The sequence below is a fragment of the Propithecus coquereli genome, unplaced genomic scaffold (genome assembly GCF_000956105.1).
Source record: "Propithecus coquereli isolate 6110/MARCELLA unplaced genomic scaffold, Pcoq_1.0 Scaffold112, whole genome shotgun sequence".
Lineage (NCBI taxonomy): Eukaryota > Metazoa > Chordata > Mammalia > Primates > Indriidae > Propithecus > Propithecus coquereli.
In genome coordinates this window covers 4,567,774-4,586,728 of record NW_012135192.1, presented here as the reverse complement: position 1 = coordinate 4,586,728, position 18,955 = coordinate 4,567,774, and the positions used below count along the sequence as shown (strand labels likewise).

Here is an 18,955-nt window from a genome sequence, read left to right as displayed (position 1 = left end):
AATTTATAAGCATTAATACATACAACAAATTATGCAGACAGAAACCAGAGTATATACTGTATGATTCCTCTTAAACGCAATTCTAGAAATAAATGCAAACTCATCTACAGTGACAAAAAGATCTGTGGCTATCTAGGAATGGTGGGGGAAGAGTAAGACGCATGGACTACAGAGGAGCAAAGGGAAACTCTTGGGGGTGGTGGATATATTCATCTTTAGATCACAGAGATGGTTTCGTGGTTGTAGATATATATGTTAAAATTTATCAAGTTGTACACTTTTAAATACGTGCAGTTTATTGTATATCAGTTACACCATAATAAAACTGTTAAAAAACAAAAAAAAAATGTAAATTAGAAAAAAGACCCTAAATCCTATTTTGCAATCAAATGTATTTATTTAATTGTTTTTTAAAATACTCGACTGTACTCTCACAGCAGCCCTATGATGCAAGAACTATGTCATTATTTCCATTTTACTGAGGAGGAAACAGGTGCAGAGAGGTTAAATGATGTGCCAAAATCACACAGTTTATAAGTAGTCTCTACTGTGTTATATATTGGACTTCTGTTTTCATCAGAATCTCACGACCCCTCCTAAAAGGCTTTTTAAGAAGGGAGTGAAGGAGCTCAGGAAAATTCACCCCAAAAGATGACTCTTTGGTATAAAGAATAGTTTGAATTAAAGGCCATTGGAGATCAAAAAGCATCGGAAGGGGTTTTCCCTTTATCTGCATATGCTGGACTGGCCTGATCAAAAGATCAAAACAGGCAATTGACCCTTTCCTCTCTCTGTTATTCCAATATAGTACAGGAAAGAAGATCAAGAATGCAAGCAGACCTGGCCCATATTATTTTAAACACAATATGTGTCTCTCGGGTTAATTTGCAAAGAGAATCATTTACCAGTCAACCTGTCTCCTCCATCCGTTTGTCCTCCCTAGCACCATTTGTCACCCTTAAACAGAATTACTTGTACTTGTATAAAAATATCTGAACTTCACTAGGATATGGGGTAATCACTATGTGATTCTCCCCAGGTTCATGGTATTGGTAAATAAACCTTTTTCTTATTAATCTGCCTTAATTGTGAGTTGATCTTTCAGTGAGTTTTCCAGGGAAAGGGCAAGCTTTTCCTCACCCCTACAGGATGGGCACAGTACCCAAAAATCCTCAAGTTACAGTCTTTGGGAAAATACAGGACAGAGGTCATTTTGTATACCTTTCCTACCTACCACCCTCCTGTATTTACTTAAATACAGTAAATTGCTTGACTCGACAGCAGTCATTAACCAGGGAATATTCATTTTGTAGTACACCGGGAAATGAATGCCCACAGAAAAACTAAATCCTAAATTTGTCTGGATGTGAAAAACTGTCTCATTAAATTTATCAGCAAATATAAAAACTGAAGTAAAAAATACTCTTGGGGACCCATCTCCCATTATTTTCCTGTTTTTCAAAGATCTTAAATAATAAAATGATAAACGTAAGTTATATACTTCACAGAGGTATTATTAAACAGATTAAAATATGTATTATACCTTCCAAATGATCTAAGAGTTCTCTTAGATTTAGCTTTAACTCGCTTTAATACTCACAATAAAACTGATGAAAGTGTTCCATTGTTGGTATACCAGGAACAAAGTTGTAGAGATGAAACTTCAAAGCTTCACTCTTCAGTAAGCTGTAAGCCATCTCTGTAAGATTGATTCCAACTATTGCATAAGAATACCTATGTCAGAAACATCACCAGTTATACCAGCTAGCCAAATTGCTCATAAAATAAATTTAAAATTATGTAAGGAATTAGTAAAAAGTGACTTTGTTTCATTTCTAACATAGTATTAATTTTATAAAAATCTCTACATAGTAAGAAAAATAAACCAGAATGGATCCAGAAGTTCTTTTTTACAGGCCATTGATTTTCCAGATATAATCTAAGAAATAAAAATAAAGCTCTGTTCGTATGATATCTAAAACTAGAATTTTTAAAAAAATAAAGGAGGGACAGAACTACATATACCACATCTCACTGATTTCTAAAATACACACTGAAAAATCTGTTATTTTCTTCTCTATGATCAGGGTATTTATTTTTATGATGTAACATTGTTACTATGTTTTTTCAAAGATTAGATATCATCAGAATATAAAAATAAAATAATGATAAAGCTAATAATATGACCTCAATTTGCATTTCACTTTACAATTTTCAAAGCTACTTCCCATTTTCTGATTCCTATGTCAAAGCTATTTCCTATTCCTATTTTCAGATCTATTTCTCAAAAAAATATTATAAATGTCCTTACCTCCATTTTATAAACTGTATCTTGTGATTAATATATTGAAATACATACAAAACTGGTTTATGATAACATTTTTCCTTTAAAATAACATATCATGTAATATAATATCCTTTATAAAGTCCTTATTAAATAACCTCGTCTTAAGAAATACCTTCAAATTTATGTAATCGCTTTAAATTCGAGAAATTACAGTTCATTTAATATATCCGGCTTACCCTAGTTTTGGATGATTTGAACGGGAAAGAATCTGATGAGCTTCACTGGTGTAATTTTCACTGAAATACCTAAAAAAGTTTAAGAAAAATAGTGAAATGAACATACATTACTCAAATTTAAGATATCCAGAACCAATTCAAAAAGTCACTTTTAAAATAATAGTCCTGGTACTGCCACAATCATCTCCATTTCGATCTCAAATCACTTCAGTGATTCACAAATGCTTCTGAATCAAAATTCAATCCCAAGTTGTCAGGCCTATCTAGTACATGACACAGGCCTCTGGCAAGACTGCACAGTATTTTAACAAATAGATCATCTAAAAAGAGATTGCCTACCTAATTATTAATTTAAAAAAACACTCCATAGAGTTCTTTTTGCTTACTTGTTTTATTTCTATAAAATAGTCAATATGTGCCTATTAGGACGCTCTTCCTTTCACCTAGGCTTATTCCTTCTACTGCAACTTATGTCTGTATTGTTTAATGCTATTTTCGGTGCAATCAAAGCCATTACCTTTCTTTTGCACCAAAAAAAACCCTCCCTGGTCAGTGGTATAACTAAAATATTGGCCATAAAACAGAAGTATAAGCAGGTACAGGAGAAATGTAATACAAAGCTGTCGATTTGTAGGCACATACATCCTTTTGGCCTATACTAACACAAACTCCTTGAGTTGTTAAGGGATCAAATCTGTTCGACCTTTGGATCACCTCAAAATGCACTGGTATAGTAACACACACACACACACACACACACACACACACACACACACACACGCGATGACTCGCTGGCTGTTGATGTAAGGATAAATAAAAAACAAATTTCTATGGTTTATTTAGAGGGCACAATCATTGGAATTTTCTTAAAGCTAACTCTTCCCCTTCTATTTTTTCTTCTATAGAATAATACCATACACTTTCATTTTTTCTTCATTGGCTCTAATTTTCAATCCATTCATTACACAAGGGGCTCTTAACTTACAAATCCCTGAATAAGGATCATTTATGAATGCAAGGGGATCCATGAACCACCTTAAATTATGTGTAAATTTTTCTGTGTATACATTTTCTGGGGAGAGAATATACAAAGCTTTCATCAGATTCTCAAAGAGGATCCCCAAAATAGTAGAAAAAAGTCCTGCTTAGTGCAATGTTTTCCTAAGCACTCAAATTTTTCTACTTTATCCCTGGATTGATTCTAAAATGCCCTTAATAAACTATTTATATTTGATTTTTATACACAGTACTTCAAATATAATTCAGTATTACATTTTAATAGTCAAACTATTCTTAAAATATTGACTCGGTAATACAGAGCAACTTTTAATTTCCTTGCTGAATCTACTTAGTTAACCCCTATCTTAACAGTATCTAATGGCAAAAAAAAAAAAAAAAAATCTGTGCAATAAGAAAAACTATTCTTTACAATAATCTGCATTGAGATCCTTCCTTCCTTCCTTTTTTTCCCTCTTCTTCCTTCCTATTCCTACCCTCCCTCCCTTCCTTCCTACACACATTTTTGACCTTACTCGCACATACTTCTACCTTGCTGTTTCTATTTATTCACCTATTCAGATTTCTTAAGTCTCTCTTGAATTCATTCCCTGTAAAACATTCTTTCTTCATCTATACCCACCTCAGCATTCATTTACCCAGTCTTGTTACTTATCAAACTACCAGCTATACTTCAAAGCAAGAAAATATCTCAAGAGATTACATGACAAAGGCCAAGAAATTTTAAAAAATAAATTACATAGGAGTATTCTAACAGCTTGCCTGTTCCTTGACTATATATTTGGTCCTGAAGCGTCATAGCTCTATACATGAAACAATAAACACCATTACAGCCATCAAATAGTTACTAATATATGTGAATCCTGGTCATTTTTCAAATCAGTTGATACTAGCTCTAAATAGAGTGAAATTATCTGTAAGTCATATAAAGGTCTATCAGAATCTCTAACCACACTCTGGAATCAAATCCTATTAAATTTATTTAAACTTTAAGCTAAATTAAATTCCCTCTGGCCAACGCTGAGAAATTATTTTTTGTAATTCAATATTTTTTAAGATTACCATGTTGTTTATCTCTGGGAAGTAGAATTATTATAATAAACTTTAATGCTTATACATTTAGGTATTACAGAAAATTAAATACTTCTGTAACTAAAAAAATTGTAGCTATTGAAACTCTACCATAATGTCTTCTATTTTCCCCAAAATAGCCTTATTCATATTGACCTAAATGTTTTTTTCTCAATATTAACCTAATTAAGCTTAATTTCAGGATTAATTTTTTCACAGTAAGAATTATCTAAACTTTCATGGTTAGGCTTCCCATTCCAGGCATTTTACAGTTTGTAAATGACAGTTCATAGACTAGAATCTGTATATTTGCAAATCCTTATAGGAGGAAATTAATCTTCCAGGCTATCAATTATTATTTGAGTTAAACATTTTGGGATTTCATACATGTACCTACTCATAAGTATTAAAGCAGATAAAGGAGAAAGAGTCCACATAGTAGCCTATACGAAAGGTCAGGGATTTAGATCAGTTGTCACAGGTGGTGAAGAACACATGTGAGGAGACTTTATCATCTTACCTGTTTATATTTCCCAAAATGGAATCAGAGAGCCCAGAGAGAAGAAGAGGATAAAAAAAGTAAGAAAAAGTGTACATAATTCTTTAAGAGGAATCAGAATGGAGGTCAGAAAGACAAAAAAAAGAGGAAAGCATTGGTAAGTAAAGACATCACACACATAGGTGTATTTCCAATGTCTTCATATTGTTGCCAGCATATTAGCGAATACTTCTAGCACTGAAGCTATTAAAATTCAGAGGTAATATGAAACAGCTAGATCAATTCTTATCAGAATTTAACTAGATTGGAGATTCCATGTAACTTCATTTAGAGAAGAAAAGAAAGTTTATTTGCACTTACACAAGATTGATTAATCCTAGTATGCCCATGCCTCTGAAGTCTGTTTTGGGGTCATCACCCTGGAAACCAATGTCAGCCCACTGCTTGGAGATTCTAGCCTTCAACTTTTTCGTTGGCATCAGAAGATTCCAAAGCTGTACAAACAAGCTTCCATATTACAAATAATAGTGATGTTCTTAATTTACCAAGACATTTTCCTTTTCATAGCTTGTATAACTAGTAACTGAATGCTTTCAATGAAACAACTTTTATAGACAAAACACAGGTTCGACAAAGACTAATTTTTAAAAATATTTTAGAAAACTTTTTAATTTTCCCACAAAATGTAGCATATTTATTCCAATTAAAAAGATGGGTATAGGCTGGGCTAAGTGGCTCACACCTCTAATCCTAGCACTTTGGGAAGCTGAGGTGGGAGAATTGCATGAAGCCAGGAGTTTGAAACCAGCCTGAGCAAGAGCGAGATTGGCATAAAGAATAGATTTGGAAAAGGTAACAAATAATACACAGAAATCTAAAACAATGAGATGTTCTCATTTACTAATTAACACATATATATGAGAATTGGTAAACTGCTTCCTTGAGATGAACACAGTATTTCAGGCACTTGGCCCTTGCTTCAAGCACTATATACTTAAATAGGCTCTATTATTAGGGTAGGGGATTAGACCCTAATCAGAAAAAGGAAAACAGGCCTGAGGGAGGGGATCGTGCAGAAATGATACTGATTGTATTACAACCTGTATGATTATTTTACAAATTTTCAGTTTTAAAAGAAAAAAATAATATGACTGGTTTTAAATAAAGATCTTTAAGAATGAGGATTTAAGAACAGCTATCAAATATCAGATAGCAACAAACTAATCAATGCAAAATAAAGAAAATTTAGTCATTTTCTAAATTGAACACCACAGGTCATCAAATAAAAGAGACTTACAGAAGTTGATTCAAAAAAGATTGTGAAAATTTGCAAAACAGAAATACTTGCATTTTTTCCCATTTCACTACCATTTCAGGCATTGTTGACTAAGAACTCATAACGAAAGGAGTATCCTGTTACCTAAAATAAAATGTGAAGACCTGTGACCTTGCTTTACAGGGTCAACTCTGGCTCTGAAGCAAATCCAATCATTAGATTAGGTTTCATCTGGTTCCCACTTTTATTACCAATACATGTGATTTGTTCACAGTAGCATCTCCCCATGAACTCAGCAAGGAGTCTGAGTCTGTCAACAATAAGGCCTCGGTGATGTGGTGAGAGCCACAGTGTAAAACTACTAATACTCAAAATTTAATATGCATAATACCAAATTTCTGGGTTCTACCCCTGGAGACTCTAATTTCATAAGAATAAGGTGGAGCTTTGGAATCTATAATACATATATAACACTAGTTAACTCTAGTGAAGGTGATCTTCGGACTATACTTAAGGCAACACAGATTACATAGCTCTTTGGTGGTGGCTGGGTTAGTCCCTGCCAGCAACTGTCTTCTCCACCTCTAGAACTGAATTTCACAGTGGATCACCATGGTAAAAATTCCCTCGACTAGAATGCTAAGATTTGTATCTTATCTCTTCAAAAGGGGAAGGTATTGTGTAGCAAGGGTCTGAAATTCAGAGAAAAATGACGATGAGGAGGATTGAAATAGCAGTTAATCCTCAGTGAGTGCCAGGCACTATTTTAAACATTTTAAGTATAAAAATTCAATCCACACAACAGCCCTTTAAGATACGTATTTTTATTATCCTCATTTAACTATACCAAGTTTTATTTTAATTTTACAATTAGGTGAAGTGTATATTTTATACTTTTCCTAAAAAAAAAGTTTTATTGTTTTAAAACTTGCAACTCTTATCTCTTACTGTTACTTAGATATCGTCGATGTTTCTCTCTATAGTACTTTCAGTTATAATAAATTCATAATGCCAAACACAGTGTGCTATTTTCTCTAATTTTAACCATTTTTAAATAAAGTTGGAATAGGTGTAGAGGATGGGCAGGAGACTCAGCTCTACCCCAGGCCCTATCGTTCTAGTATTTAAAGCAAATCACCTCATCTCTTCTGGGCCTTGAAATCCTCAACATTTAAAACAAAGGGACTAGACTAGATGATCTGTGATGTTTACCCCAGGTCTAATACTCTTTAATTTTGGCACCTGATTGGTCTGATGCATTTATACTTCGGAAATAAGAAATAGGAAAATTCTAATTCTAAATTTTTACTTTCTTAATGTTTAACTCTATTGTGGCATTATTTGGCATTAACATTCCATAAATCCCGAAAGATGTGACGTAATAATCTGAAAAGGGATGTCCATGTTCACAATTTGAGAGCAGCTGAAAAAAATGTCTAAAGTAGCAGGAAAATCTAAAGCTTGTAGACATATACTTTTTGATGATCTCCCTTTATAAATGTATAATTTATTTTAGAATAGCATTAAATATTTATTTGAATATATTTTAATAATGCTCATCAGAAAATTATATAAAAATCATTAACTAAAAATATTTCCATATCAATGAAATTCAATATAATAAATTCTCTAAGGGGCAAAGAAACTGGATGGCTATATAAGCCTCTAGAATTTTCACACAGACCTTACTCAGCTTAAGCCTGATATATTTTTCTAGAGTTCAACGCCACCAAATAAAGGAAACAAAAATTTACCTTCAGGAGAAGCTCTTCATGTTGCAGGTTATCAGAATCATATGGCCTTTTCCTTACACTTTCTACATCCAAATAGAGCTGTTTATAACCAGTTATCTGCAGTAAGCATGTCCTCATGCAGATTCTAAAACTGAAAATGATAAAATTATTTTTTAAAATCATATCTTCTTATTGCAATAAAGTAATGCTTTCCATAGCTTATGGTCCATGTATCTATTTAGAAAACATTTCCTGGCTTTCAGTTTAATACAAGACACATCAAGAGCCTCCTTAACCACAGAACAAAATATTACATAGGATATAGAGCCTAGAAAGAGGGCAAGATGGCAGGAATGGCAAACGTTGCAATTCTAAGGATTTGTCCTCTTCTTCTTTTCACATTTTCTCTGGGAGATCCCATATATTCTCAAATCTTTATTGCCAAATATCACCAATAGACCTAATTTTCCAAGTGTGTATAAAACAAATAGTTCCATAACAGGTTATCTCAGTTCTCCTAAATACAACATGCTCTTTCTTAAGCATGTTAACTTAAGCATGTTTACTTCCCTGAAGAAACATGCTCTTTCTTAAGCAAGTCTATAAATATATTTATGACATCACTAACCATTAGGTCCCTAAGCTAGAAGACTCTGAATTTGGGCCCACCTCTCTCCATCAACAATAGTCAAAAGTAGTCAAAAATAGTGCCCAAGCCCTTATCCTGTTTTTTTTATTTCAGAATATTACAGGGGTACTGAAATGTCCCTCAAAGCAATCCTCATATCATTATTTCCCCTACTGTATTTATGGCTCTGTCATTTCTTGCCAGAATGACTTAAGAGTTTCCTAACTGTTCTTTATTCCCTCTACCAGCCTCCCACGTCCCCAAATGCACCCTCAATCTTCCTAAAATACATTCCTGATAATGTAGCTTGTTTGCTTAAATATCAAAGGACAACATCTAAATCCCTCAGTATGGTATGCAAGACTCTGCAATATATCGATCCAGCACTCCATTCACTTCTCCAACCACTGCTTTGCTTGTATTCAATGCTGCAGTCACAAAGGACTCCTTATCATTCCCAGAAACACAAATACTTCTGTCACTGTACCTTGCTGGCACCATTCCCTTACCCATTCACCAAGGTCTAGCTCAAATGTCACCTCTCTTCTGGAACTATCCTTGTAGTTTCCTCCTAGACTCTTCCCTGTCTCAGCTGAAATAAATTGTTAGCTCCTCTATATTTACATAGGAAATACTGAATGAAGGAAAAGAGGCTAAATACTATGCCAATATGCTAGTGCTAGGAACACAAAAATGGAGTAAGTCTCTCCTCTTATGGAACTTAGAATTTATTGGGGGAAGGACAAAGGTTAATCATTGACTATAGTACAACAGGTTAAATGGTGTGACAGCTCTGTGAGAGGCCAAAGCAAGGCACTGACTCAGACGGAAGAGCCAGAGAGGACCTTGCAGGAGGAGGATATAGGAACCCGATTTTGAAGGACAAAAAAGACAGAGTAGCCAAAGTTATTTAACCTTGGTAAAGTAATGGTAAGTCACCCTGAAGAAGGCAGATGGTACACTGGCCTTACTACAGCACTGGGAACCCAGAGATGCAGGTTCTAGTCCTGCTTCTGTCACTCACCTCTCTGGGCCTTGACTGCTCATGTAGTGAAGTGAGAAGGTTGAATCAGATGATCTCCACAAACCATTTAGCTCTTAAGTGTTACAACTGTGTGTGGTCACAGGCTATAAATGCATAATAAAAAAGAGAATAATGTAAAAACAGCACACCTGGAATCCTTCTCAGGGTTAATGTTCTTTTCCTTCATTATATCTTCTACACATTTGTCCACCTCACTCTCAACAACATGTGTTGCCTGCTGTAAAACCTATTTAAATGAAAGAAAGCTGAATGAGAAAAATCCCTTACAGCTGAAAAAGAAGTTTTGAGACATTTAATCAACTTTATGAAGTAGATATTAAAATGCAAAATAAACCTAAAAGTCCCCAAATACTCTAGTCCATATTTACCTCTTCCTTCTCTAAACTCCTATCTATAGTTACATTCAATACTGGCCTTTACTTCTTTCATGTATCCCAAAGAATCTGGTGGAATGCTGAACATATGGTAATCATTCAAGTCCTTGAATGATCTGAGAGAGGCACTAGAGTTCTTAAAAGTAACATCTTATCTACTGTTCCACTAAAGTTTGGTAAAATTTTAGCACGCATAAAATTCCATCAATAAATTCTGTAACCAAAACTGTTATGATCAACTGTAATAATAATTGTTACACTGATATAAGTGATACTGAGTTCCAGAACCAGAACCAGAACCTCTTCAGTGAAATAGTAAATGAAAGAAATGTCACAGACTATTTTGAGAAAAAGAAATTTTCACTTACTGCTCTTTATCCTTTCATATTTCTCATTTATTTATTCATTCACTCAATACATATTCAGAGTCCTTATCACATTCCAGGCATTGTTTGAGATACTAGAGAAACGTCAGTGAACAAAAGTAACATTGCTCCCTTTTTTTTCTACTAGGCAAGAGGGAATGGAAAAATAAATAAGTAAAATATATAGTATGTTAGACGGTGGTACATGCTATGGTGAAACAGCTAAGGAAAGAGGATAGGGAGAGGACATGAGTGCAATTTTAAGTAGAGAGTGCTCAGGGAAAATCTCCTAGAGAATGTCATAACAGAGTAAAAGCCTGAAAATGAAGTGAGCTAAGCTTTTAATCGGAGGAAGCATATTCCGCTTCAAAAGAACAACAAGCACAAAGGCCCTAAGGTAAGAGCATGCTGATGTGTTTGGAAAATAACACATAGAACAGTGCTGATGACAGTGAGCAAGATTAGAATAGCAGTAGGTGATCAGAGAGTAATGAAGAGGGCCAGATGGAGTTTTAGTGAACAGCAGTGATAATGTTGGTAAACATCTAAGAAGAGAGACATCAAAGTATTTGAAGGGATACACTCCTGAAGAACTAGGGATGGAGGCTGGGACTGAGGGTGTTGTATGAAGAACTTAGTTATGGTTTTACTCCCTTTACAATTTCAAGGACAAAAGAAAAAGCACGTCTCATGAGACAATTCATTCTAGAGGGTTCAGCACCCAGATAGTTGCAAACTTATGACATCTCAAAGCACAGCTTGTTCAAGGTCAGTTTGGAAAATGTACATGCTCTTTCCTGTAGAAACAAAGTTAGAGCAATTAGGATTAACAGTCCCCCAAAAGCATATTAATACAATGGTCCTTAAAGTACTGCCTCTGACCAGCACGAACAGCAGCAGCATCTGGGAAAATGTCAGAAATGCAATCAGAACCAAATCGGAAATTCTGGAAGTGGGGCCCAGCAATTTGTGTTTTAACAAGCCTCCTGGAGATTCTGATGCATGCTCAAGTTTAAGAACTACTCTTGTGATATATCTGAAATGTAATACTTCTCCAAGTACATCTGTTACAATTTATGATATTGTTACTTTGGGAAACTGCATCCCAAGTTTCAATTAAAAGAACTATATGGGTGGATAAGATACAAATAAGTTTTTAGAACCAGGAACTTGTCACCTTTCTGGCCCCTGGCATTCTCATTTTAAAAACAATGTCTTAATCACTCTCTAATACTTCTGAACAATCTGAATAAAAGAGGAGAGCTCTGGACTCCTCCCCCCAATATTCATTATGGACGAGTTATTCTTGCATAGACTGTTCATAAGAAAAGAGTGTAATTAAGTCAGTAATCCCCTATTTTATAGGTCACTCTAGGACTGCGGTCCCCAACCCCCTGAACAGAACTGGTATGGTCTGTGGCTCTGTGGCCTGTTAGGAACCAGGCCGCACAGCAGGAGGTGAGCAAGCCAGCAAAGCTGCATCTGTATTTACAGTCACTCCCCATCGCTTGCATCACCGCATAAGCTCCGCCTCCTGTCAGATCAGCAGCAGCATTAGATTCTCAGCATTAAATTCTCATAGGAGCATGAACCCTACTGTAAACTGCATGTGAGGGATCTAGGTTGCATGCTCCTTGTGACAATCTAATGTCTGATGATCTGAGGTGGAGCTGAGGGGATGATGCTGGCGCCAGGGAGCAGCTGCAAATACAGAATATCATTAGCAGAGAGGTTTGACTGCACAATAAATGTAATGCACTTGAATCATCTCGAAACTATCCATTCCTCCATCCCCCAACCCTTGTCCGTGGAAAACTTGTCATCCATGAAACCGGTCCCTAGTGCCAAAAAGCTTGGGACCACTGCTCTAGGACATAACAGATATGCTTGCAGTGCTCAACTAGGTCCGTTTTGTTTCTGGCATTTATCAGTAACATATCAATATCACTAGACAGTAACAAGTCAATATTTTTTTACCCTGATCCACACTTTACATCACGACCAAGTACAAACATTCAAATGGATATCTAAAATATATAGAGATGCAAACATAACCAAAATAAAAATTTCCCAAAACAATATTTAATCTTATTATGACCAATGATTTCTAAATAGTTTCTATTCTATTCCTTTTTTGTTGTTTAATGTTGGTTGTGATCTATTTCAAACTATTGTCTAGATTAGATGACCCATATTCTATCTTTGCTATACCATATAATCTACGTATAGAACAAACTGTGAAATACTAGAGAGAAGTAACAGTATGTGGGTAGACTTAATTATTAGTCCCGATTTTTTCACTTCCCTGTAATTGAATTATATACCCACCTGCCTACCATGGCCTTATGGCGGGTATAACAAGTTTCTCCACCCCTTGACTTAGGCTAGGCCACTTAACTTATTTTAATCAATGGGATGCTGATAAATAGGACAACACAGACTTAAAATATGTCTGTGTGGTTGGGCCTTCAGTTATCCACTGTGAGAACATTCAGCAGCTACCCACTACTCCCCGACCCCCACAAACCTGGATCCCAGATGAGACAAATGGAGTAGAGACCTGAACTTGGCACCAGCTTGAAGAAGAGCACTTCCAGCTGACCAACAGACACATAAGCAAGAAATAACATATTGTTTTATGCCCCTGAGATTTTATAATAATGTGTTACACAGCAAAAGCTCACTAATATATAGCATGAGTTATGACTCATTTTGGTTCAAAAGGAACGTGACCCACGGTTTTCTCTATGCAAAGTTACTTGTTTTTCTCTTACAGAATCTATCCTGAAGACACAGTCTAAGAGAAAGCTTTCACCCTAAGACCTGGCTTTCCCCAAAGCAATCAACTCCTAAAGCAAAATAAATAAGTAAAACTTCAGAACACCCAGGACTAATGATTCAAATACCTTCTTTGTGCATGAAAATCACCCACAGAGAAAATGTTTTGAAAACAGAACAGTACTTCTACAGGGGGAAAATTTCACTCAATGCTCTTTATAGCCAAAACTCTTCTAGTAGGACACGAAAAATAATTCTAAAATTGAAACATGCCTTTAAAGGAAAAGTATGTCCAAGTTAGATTTTCTAGAATTATCACATTGATATGATCCTACCTTATTCTTGGAGTATGTCAAGGAATTTTCTGGAATAAAAAAAAATGTTATCACTTACATGCTGTTTGTGAGTTACTTCATAAATAAATAGCAAAAGTATCAAACCAGTAGTAAATTAGTTTAACAGTAACAGGAGATATAATTTCTACATGAATAACATAGCAAACATTTCAAAGTTTAATCTCACAGTATGGAGTAGATATGATTCCAAAGACCTCAACCAAACACAACATAACAAGCCAAATAAGTCAAAGATCACATGGCTATATGAGGATGGTTTTATATATGGCTTCTCAGTCCTGTTACATTGGTCTATGTCTCTGTTCTTGTGCCAGTACCATACTGTTTTGGTTACTATAGCCTTGTAGTATAGCTTGAAGTCTGGTAAATTGATGACTCCCAATTTGTTTTTTTTGCTTAAGATTGCTTTGGCTACACGGGTTCTTGTCTGGTTCCATACGAAGCATAGAATTATTTTTTCTAGATCTGTGAAAAATGATGTTTGACAAAGCAGACAAAAACATGCACTGGGGAAAAGAATCCCTATTCAATACATGGTGCTAGGAAAATTGAATAGCCACATGGAGAAGACTGAAACAGGATCTGCACCTCTCACCACTCACAAAAATCAACTCACAATGGATAACAGACTTAAACCTAAGGCATAAAAATTCTAGAAAAAAATGTTGGAAAAACTCTTACAGACATCAGCCTAGGGAAAGAATTTATGAGGAAGACCCTGAAAGCAATCACAGCAACAACGAAAATAAATGGGACATTAAAATAATGGCACATTAAAAAGTTTTTGCACAGCCAAGGAAACTATCATTAGAGCAAATAGACAACCTACAGAATGGGGGAAAATATTTGCATGCTAAACATCCGATAAAAGGTTGATACTAGAATCTATATAGAATTCAGGAAAATTAGCAAGAAAAAATCAAACAACCCCACTAAAAAGTGGGCAAAGGACATGAACAGAAACTTTTCAAAAGAAGATAGAGTAATGGCTAACGAACATAAAAAAACGCTTAACATCTCTAATCATCAGGGAAATGCAAATCAAAACCACAATGAGATATCACTTAATTCCAGCAAGAATGGTTTTTTATCAAAAAGTCCCCAAATAACAAATGTTGGTATGGATGTGGAGAGATAGGAACACTCATACACTGCTGATGGAACTGCAAACTAGTACAACCTCTGTGAAAAGTAGTATGGAGATATCTGAAAGAACTAAAAGTAGAACTACCATTTCATCCAGCAATCCCACTACTGGGTATTTACTCAAAGGAAAAAAAGACACTCTATAAAAAGGACATCTGCACTTGAATGTTTATAGCAGCACAATTCACAATTGCAAAGATGTGGAAACAACCCAAGTGCTTATCAATCCGTGAGTGGATTAATAAAATGTGGTATATGTATACCATGGAGTACTACTCAGTCATAAAAAAATGGTGAACTACCTATTGTATTATTCTGGATGGAGCTGGAGCCCATTCTTCTAAGTGAAGTAACACAAGAATGGAAAAACAAGTACCGCATGTACTCACCATTAAACTGGTATTAACTGATCAACACTAATGTGCACTTATGGGAAGTAACATTCATTGGGTGTTGGGCAGATGGGAGGTGGGGAGGGACGGGGAGAAGGGAATGGGTAAATTCACACCTAATGGGTGTGGTGTGCACTGTCTGGGGGATGGGCATGCTTGGCTCTGACTCGTGTGGTACAAAGGCAATTTATGTAACCAAAGCGTTTGTACCCCAATAATACTCTGAAATAATAATAATAAAAAAACAAGCCAAAGAGGTGACACCAACCTCATTACCTGGGGTCATCTGTTTCTGTGCAGACCCCCAAAGTGTCTACTAACCACCTCAAATTCATCTGTCCCTGCCTCAGAATAGCCCAGGCCCCCCAAACTCATTTTAAGACTACTGTGAGAGTGTTCTCTACTACATTTTCTTCATTTGTTAGCCTTACTGAGTAAATGTTTAGATTTGACGTGATAGCAACTGAATTACAAAACAAAGGGGCAAAGACTTTAGATTATCTGGCTAACTATCCTTTAAACAGACAAACAGCAACATAGCTTTTCCATTCTTGGTTTCTGTTTCAAGAACCACAGGAACATTTTTCTTGGTCTAGTTTAACATTTTTTTCTGACACATTTACTAATAGTCTCCTTTTTCTCAGCAATTTGAAAAATTCAAGAAAAATGCTTTTGCCACAAAGTAAAGCCTCAACATATGTTCTTCTCCTACACTACAAAACACCAACTCATACAGCCTGCAGAGATTCTTATCAAGATGTACTTTGTTCTGAGTACAAAGGAGCAAATCAAAAGGGCAGGCAACAATTTAAGTCGGCCATGAAGTTGTAAGAAAACTAGGAAAGTAATTAAACTTAATCATTTCGCCGCCCTGAGGCAGCTTCTGTCTGTCATTCTTCCAATGTTGTCTTGGATACTTGTTCCAATTGCCAACACCCCACTCCCCCAAACTTACAGAGGGGTTGGTTTCCTAGTAGAAGTACATTTGATCAACACAAAAGGAGACCTGGTTAATTCACTAGTTTCCATTTAACACAGTGAGCGTGAGCTATAGCAGTTCCCTGGCCTTCCCTATCCTGTCTGAAAAGAAGTAACTTCACACCACATTTCTTATTCATCTGTGTTCTAATCTAGAGCAATATTTTCAATTAAGCATTGAAAAACTGGTGTATTTTAGAGGGTAATAGAGCAGCATTGTTCAACAGAAATATAATACAAGCCAAAATGTGAGCCACATGTGTACTTTAAAATCGTCTATAGCCACGTTAGAGTAAAAAGAAACAGATAAAATTAATTTTAATATATTTAAACCCAACATATCCAAAATATTATCATTTCAACATACAATGGATGTAAACAATGAGACATTTTTACATTCTTTTTTCTTATAGTCTTTGAAATCCAGTGGTATATCACACTTACACTTATCGCACGTTTCAATTCAGACTAGCAACATTTCAAGTGTTCAATATACGTGGCTACTGGCAACAGTATTGGACAGTGAGGATTTTGAGTGTAATAATCTTTCCTAGGGACCATTGGTTAATTACTGTCCTTTCATAAAGAAATGAAACATGAAATTAAAAGATCGATGAAGGATGCTAAGTATAAAAATGGATCTAGATCAAGGCACTTATTCTTCCCATCCCTTTGAGTGAAAATTTCAACGGGTTTATATAAATATAGAAATTTTTCTCTATAAAATAAGTTCCAACTATACTCTAAGGAACAACTTATAAATTTAAGCAGCCAGAGAAGATAATTCTTCACACACATAAAGAATGAAATAATCACTTTCTTTTTCTATAAAGTCATACAATTTTAGAGCTGGAAGGATTCAAAGTGAGACTCGGTTTAAATGACTTAATCAGGATATACAAGGAGTACATCTGTCATTGTGACTACTGAGAAAAAATATTCAGAGTTAAATTTTTATTAATTGCCAATTTTTCTTTTCTGAATTACATTACCTATCCTGTGTGTCCTCTGTGCACCTACATAGGTATCAAAAATTCGCTGCAATTCACACTTTCCAGTCATGTGTCGTAAGAGCCATTTCATCCAAAATCGAAAAAAGTGCCCATAGAAGAACTCCCACAAAGAAATAAACATTTTTCCTGGAAGAGGAAATATAGAAGACAAGCTTAGTGACTTTAAATTGAATTTTAAACTTAAAAATATCAGTTTATCCATCTGATAAAACTTCAAATGATATTAAAATCTATTATTCCATTGTCTGTTCTGTGATAGTGTTTAGACATCTACAAAAACAATAATAGGTGTAATATATACCATTTAGATAAATTGATGGCCGGCCAAATGGTCAATTTATCACTTTTTTGAAAACTGTAAAATCATAACTTACTTAGTCAAGCTATTTAATGGCCTGAAAGAATGACAGAATGGTCTGCACTTTTTTGCTAAAAGTTGCATTTCGTATCTTTGTTTCCTATTTTAATTTCTCATTCTTTGAAAACTGGGGTTCTACAGTTCAAGAACAAGAGGACCCCAACAAAGCAACAATTAAAATACACCAAACATCAGATTTGTTTTTTCAGGACTAAGCTCTTCTTAACCCTTGTGGATAAGTTGTTACAGCTGTTCCAGTAAGGTGATGCCAGCAAATACAAACACTACATATGGCTTACAAATTGTAGTATACAAGTTAACACGGAGTATATCATTCCCTAGCTAACTCTTGATTTTCCGTTCAATAGGTGAAGGGTAGAAATGCAATAGGAGTTTGAAAAAAAAAAAAACTACACACTCGATAAACTGGATCTTAGGTCATAAGAAAAATCTTCAGCTTCTTAATGAAGGGGAGAGGGAGATGCAAGTGACGGGAAGATACTTAAACAAAAACGCTCATCCTTCCTGCCTTAAACATTCCCACAGACACGTCATCTCTGGACTTGGGCCTGAGGGGCTGTCAGATTGGAAATCCCCGCAGGTCAGTGCAGAAACAGTGCACGTAACATAGCTGGGCAGATCTGTATCTTTAAAATGAATCCGCCTAATCCGCGCTCATCAGGACAAAAGAAACAGAACTGCCAAGCGGAGAGAACGCAAGCCTCGCGGCGTCTGAGCGCCCGAGACCTCGGGGAGCCGCTGCACCGAGCCCCCCTCGCGCGCTGCCCGCGAGTGGGAGTGAAAGGCTTGCACAAAGCCCGGCCGCCCCAGGCGCCCCGCAGATTCCCCGCAGAACACCGCGGGGCTCGCGCAGCCGGAGCACTCTCAGCGCAGCCGCACCGAAGCAGCGCAGGGCAAGAGGAAAAGAAACAGCATCCACCTCACAGGAGCGGAAGAACTAGGGGGAGCAGGAGCTGCCTCGGTTTCCCCAACTGCAAAGAGCCGGCAACGGAAACGACGCTACTCGCAGAGCCCTCCCTGCAAGCACCGCGACCCGGAAGTCAGGGAGCGAGGCCGCGGGACCGCCTTCCTCGGACACTGCCCGCCCCCGCCCCCGCCCCTCTAGCCTCTTCCGATTGGCCCGCGCTCCACCTATTGCTAATGGTGAAGGGAGGTCCCGCTGTGTTGCCCCGGCGCGGGCTCCCATTCTAGAAACGCCAGGACGGTTTCCCTGGCAACGGCGGCCGGGAGGCACGTCCAGTGCAAGCGTGGAGACTTCTAGCACGGTTCTGGAGACGTTTCGTTAAATCTCAGGTCGTTTGCACAAGTTGGCACCGTGTACTACTCCTAGTCTTCAAGCATGGCAGAAACCGTGTGCTTTTAGTAACATTTATAGAGCAAAG

At 36.4% G+C, this 18,955-nt stretch overlaps 1 protein-coding gene across 1 annotated transcript; it reads right to left on the bottom strand.

The window, feature by feature from the left end:
- Positions 1–1,589: 1,589 nt before the first annotated feature.
- On the bottom strand, positions 1,590–18,625 carry ELMOD2 (ELMO/CED-12 domain containing 2). The gene is made up of 8 exons (XM_012654715.1): positions 18,493–18,625; positions 17,174–17,320; positions 13,645–13,673; positions 9,921–10,018; positions 8,141–8,270; positions 5,471–5,604; positions 2,524–2,592; positions 1,590–1,734 (listed from the first exon to the last, which is right to left on the bottom strand). The coding sequence occupies exons 2-8, from the start codon at positions 17,313–17,315 to the stop codon at positions 1,590–1,592; spliced, it is 747 nt and encodes a 248-aa protein (XP_012510169.1). The 5' UTR covers positions 17,316–17,320; positions 18,493–18,625.
- Positions 18,626–18,955: the final 330 nt, after the last annotated feature.